Below are 4851 nucleotides of genomic sequence, written 5' to 3'. Positions count from 1 at the left end.
GTGAGGTGGTGCAGGCTCCCACCCTGGGGGTTTTTAAGAGGAGGTTGGATGACCACCTTACTGGGGTCATTTGACCCCAGTGCTCTTCCTGCCATGGCAGGGGGTCGGACTAGATGATCTGCTCAGGTCCCTTCCGACCCTAGAAACTATGAAACTATGAAACCTAGAAACTATCTTTGTGCCATAGTTTGTATGGCACCATAAAATGAATGTGTGACATGCACTCATCCCAATGCTAACAGTCAGCTGACTATTAGCATCTGCCCTGGGACCAGAGTTGGCATCAGACCAGGATAGCCCTGGCATGGATGACAAAAATGGGGTTCTGAGGGAGCAGGCTGTATTGTTCCCTACAGAGGGAGCCAAGTGGCTTCCTTACCCTAGAAACTTTGCACTCCCATATTGGCAGTCTTTCCTGCTTTGTCCTGCAGGCACATGGAACTTGAAAATGCAGGGTTGGTGGGAACCCTGGGCCCCCCTGAAACCTGGCATATTAATTGTCTTGACCCCCAAAGAGCTGCAAAACAAGGCTCTCTGCAACCTAGAAGACCTTCCCCACCACCTGGCAAGTGCAAAGCTGCACTGCAGCCCTGCTGAGCTGCACACATAGATTTTAAAGACCCTAGTGCATTGATGCATGGGAAGAGGCTTCCTGATTCCAGGCCTGGAACCCCTGGTTTGGCAGCCACCAGATAAAGGTTGATTAACTCCCCCCAACCAGAATTTGCAAACCTGTGCCCCAGGCTCTCTGCACTGGCAGTCACGCAACTGGGATCTTATTCGCAATCCCAACATTCACGCTCCCTGTCTTGCATGTATGGCATGGCAGGAGGCAGAACCATTGGGAATGGGGATCAGATCCCATAGTGCCATTAAATGAATGTCTGCCACCTTTCAAAGAGTTGTGTGCTCTACTCAGATAGAATCAGTAAGCCCCATGCTCCCAATACAGATATTGTAACAAAATCTCAGTAATGAAAATGGGAGTTGAGGCATACTGACAAAGGACTGGATGTGCTTTTGTGTTGGTAGAGGACTTGCACTGTTTTTAACGAGAGAAATAAATGTTTTGTTTGAGGAGAATGATTAAAGATCAACTTCTGCCCTGTTTTCTGTTTTAGTGAATACCGTATATTATATTTATTTGAAAATAAAGAGGCAACAGAAATCTGAACTTATATTCAACTTTTCTACTTAACCATTTTCCGGAAGCAAAAAAATACTTTGCCATACATTATTACAAAAAAATTTACACATTGCTATGGCATCTTATTGCATTATTGAATGTTTATGCTTTTCTTTATCCATCCTTTCTTTTTTTCTTTGATAAATACTGTTAATTTTCAGAGCCTGAAGCAAGACAAATGACTATCTGGGCTTTCTAGAAATATAACTAGAAATAAAAATGTAACTTCTTTTTGTACAAATGGTGGCTGAGACTCTGATCCCAACAGATTAGGTTGGGTACACTACATATTGAATTTTGCCCTGATACCAAAGGAACCACAATGTCTAGTATACATTTACAAGTGGAGAAGGGCAGGTACATGCAGGCTGAATCAATACCTGCCCTGTTCTATGAATGAGCGCTTAGTACTATGCCTTTAGAACTTAATGTTGGAGCCTCATAGGTCTTGTGGTAATACTCAGCTTCTTTTAGAATTATTGCTCAGGTCAAAACAAATAAATATAGAAGAGTTTGCCAAATCTTCAAAGGACCAGACTCTAAACCAATAATACAAAAAAATCAATGTAGCTTCCTAGGGCTTCCATTGACCTCTGCCATTGTATATCTGTTGAAGATCTGGCCCTTAAACTAGGATTTCCTATGACTGTTACAAGAGAAAATTAGGTAGGGGTAGTTAGCCCTGTTAGTTGGAAGGCAGGCAAAAGGCAGGTTAGTCTATAAGGTACATATGCACCTTATAGACTAACTAAAAAGATTATATATAGAGCAGAATCTGTTATAAAGTCTATAACATCAGTGCTGTGAAAGGACAGCATAGAGCATTTATAAAGTAGACTGAGAGATTTGAATATGCAAGATGGGAAAAGAGGATGGAGAGGAAGAGGAGAGAGAAAGAGAAAAGAGGGACAGTGCTGGGAGAAGCAACAAAGAACCCATAGGTACAATGGGGTTAGAACAGCACATCCAGGTAATGGCATAAGAATATATAGCCCCTGTTAAAACACACTTAATACAATCCAATCAGTGGATGATTTCTTGTTCCAAAATTTCCCATTCAAGGTTTTTTTTGTTTTTGTATTTTAACTTTTGATGCCTGAGAACATTAATCTGCACTAGAGTCAAGCACTAGAGTCATATTTTTACAAAGGTGGAACATGAAAAATTTCCTACATGGTATTATCCTGAAAATAGGAAATAGGTTTAGCTGCAATAATTATAGATTATTTAGTGAAAGACAAAAACACATTTGTTTCATAGAAAAGAGCTCAACATTCTGATGCCTCTTATTTTAACCAAATCTGTTTGGTAAACTTATCAGCCTGAACATCACAGATGTGATAACAGTCCAACAACTTTCCAAATACTGTGCATTTGGGTCTGGGTCATATATACTGTGCATTGCTTTGGATCAATCAGGAAATGCAGAGATATACAAGAGTACAACATTAAATTAAATTAAATGTTGTCTACTATACAACTCAGGCTTAGATTGATTCTTATGTTATGAAATTCCATTTACTGCTCTCTGCCAGCAGGCTGATTTGTAAAGAGATGTCTTAAAGGTGTCTTTCTCCTTTGAAAATGACTATAAATCTTGTTGTGGACTAACATGCCTTTCATCCCCATTGTTTCCTAATCAATGTTCTTATTTTAAATACAAATATATGTTCCTTAAATTCTAGCCAGGCAAACTCTAACTGGGATCTCAAAGTGAAACAAGTAATATTCTTCTTAAGTTCATGACACATAATAAAGACTCTGCAAATCAAATCAAACCCTCATTTACAGCTGTGTAATCCACTATATTCAATTGATTGCATAAGCGTAACTGATTGTCTTTAATAACTTGATCTGAGTAGACAGTTCTGTTGATAATCCAACAGGAAGAGAAGAAACTAACAGAAACTAACTAATACTCTGCAGTATTAACAGGAATAAGGAGTAGCAAAACTTCTCTGTCAATAAAGATGGCAGACATAGTTCCAAATACATACAAGAAAAAGATCTGTTGAGTGAGAAGTTGATGTTTTTAATATCATCTGTTTTCAACATGGAATGTACTTAAGGACATATTTTGATACAAGGCCATATTTACTTGGTTATACATTTTGTAAGTTTCAAGCTTGACAATGTGTGATGCACCAATCACAAGACATGACAAATGACAAAACAGGATGCATCCATGTTTTGTTGTATGTGTCACTACAAGTCACAGATTACTTTAACTATGAAATCTAGCGGTGTTGATGTTTTCTCATTGTGTGCATTAGACAAAAAACATTTAGGAAAAAAGAATTATATAAAAAAAAATTTAGTCATGTGTAATTACAAGGACCCTCTTTTCTCTATCTCTTCAGAACTGGACGTGAACCCCAGTTCTGAACCATGATTCTTTAGATCCCAAGGCATAAACATTGATTAGATACTTGATCTAAAGGATTAACATTTATTCTTAATGTGCACCAACCATTATGACATACATCATCTACAGTTGCAAACCAAAACAGCTGATTTGCAAGTCTGTCCCTGCAAATGAAATGATCAGGCATATTCACTTTAAAACATACGGCACCAAATATTTTAATTGCACTTACGGCTGGCAAAGCTTGATAAGGTCCTGGTCAGTCGTGCCGGGTGGAAGGCCTCGAATGTACAGATTGGTTTTACTCAACTGTTCCCCACTGCTGTTGTTGCTGCTGTTGTTACTGCTGTTTGTGCTGGGACTGGGAGGAGCCATGGGGTGGGGAGCTGGTGCATAGGACTGCTGAAAACAAAAAAAGCTGTTACTGGAAAACAAAATCATCACCATCTCATGTGTTTTTTTAAAGTAACTATGAATTCATGCTGTTCACCCGCCTGTCTCAATATGTACTGAAAGTGCAATAAACTTACTTTGAAAATCTGAAATAAGAGCAGTTTATAGATTGTGAATATACTGCACCCTGCTCATAAAATGAGGGCCCATAGCAGTGAACATTTAGGAACAACACATACTAAATGAAGGTGATAAGAGTATATGCTTTAAGCCTGCTACTCTATGACAGACTCAGCATAAAAGTTGAAGAAGGAAATGCATTCTCTTGGGATTTAAATCAGGTAAAGGTTCTCTTATAGGAATCTAGAGAATCATTTCTATTCCTGTGGGATCTTTAGTACACTCATGAGAAGCTGACAAGTTGATAATAGCACTGGAAAAATTGAGAATGAAGGTAGCCAAAGAACATGTCAGTATACTGGTCAGTCTGGGTGGCTTTGGCAATGAAGAGATCAAATTAGATGATCATAATGGACCTCCGTTCTGGTGCTAAACTTTATAAATAGGTACAACTGATTGGAAAAATGGGCATATTGTTTCAAAACTGACTAATACTCATAGGGACAACAGTGTGTACCATATACGACCCAACACATTAAAATGGGTGCTAGGCAAGGATTGAAACAAACATGTTTTGAAGCTTCCCTCAATTTCTCCAAAATAGGATCACCATCTTTCACTAGCTGCCTAAAAGCCCTGACTACCACAGCCTCCACTTACCTCTGATAGTTATTTGAAAAGCATTACCTAGGTTGTGTTTCTTCATGGCTAAGTACAGGCATTTGTGTAAGTTAAACTGGGTTCAAAATGGCTGCATGATTTAAACTTAGTTTGTCCCAGTGCTGAC

General features: G+C 38.8%; 1 protein-coding gene across 4 annotated transcripts in view; it reads right to left on the bottom strand.

The window, feature by feature from the left end:
* RBMS3 (RNA binding motif single stranded interacting protein 3) overlaps positions 1-3950 on the bottom strand; it is a 707347-nt gene extending 703397 nt beyond the window's left edge. For 2 of the 4 annotated variants that reach the window (XR_002095924.1, XM_019508785.1), the window contains exon 1: positions 3784-3946. Coding sequence is in view for 3 of the 4 variants with exons in the window: in XM_019508785.1 (XP_019364330.1) it covers positions 3784-3926 (143 nt within the window). In the remaining variant the exon portion in view is untranslated. Of the gene's footprint in view, positions 1-3783 lie in introns of all 4 variants that reach the window. The other 2 variants (XM_019508786.1, XM_019508787.1) reach the window with 1 other exon arrangement.
* Between the last annotated feature and the right edge of the window lie 901 nt (positions 3951-4851).

This window comes from Gavialis gangeticus, unplaced genomic scaffold (assembly GCF_001723915.1).
Source record: "Gavialis gangeticus isolate Ggan-Ray unplaced genomic scaffold, GavGan_comp1, whole genome shotgun sequence".
Taxonomy (NCBI): domain Eukaryota; kingdom Metazoa; phylum Chordata; order Crocodylia; family Gavialidae; genus Gavialis; species Gavialis gangeticus.
The sequence above is the reverse complement of the archived record's forward strand: the minus strand, read 5'-3'. Positions and strand labels throughout refer to the sequence as shown.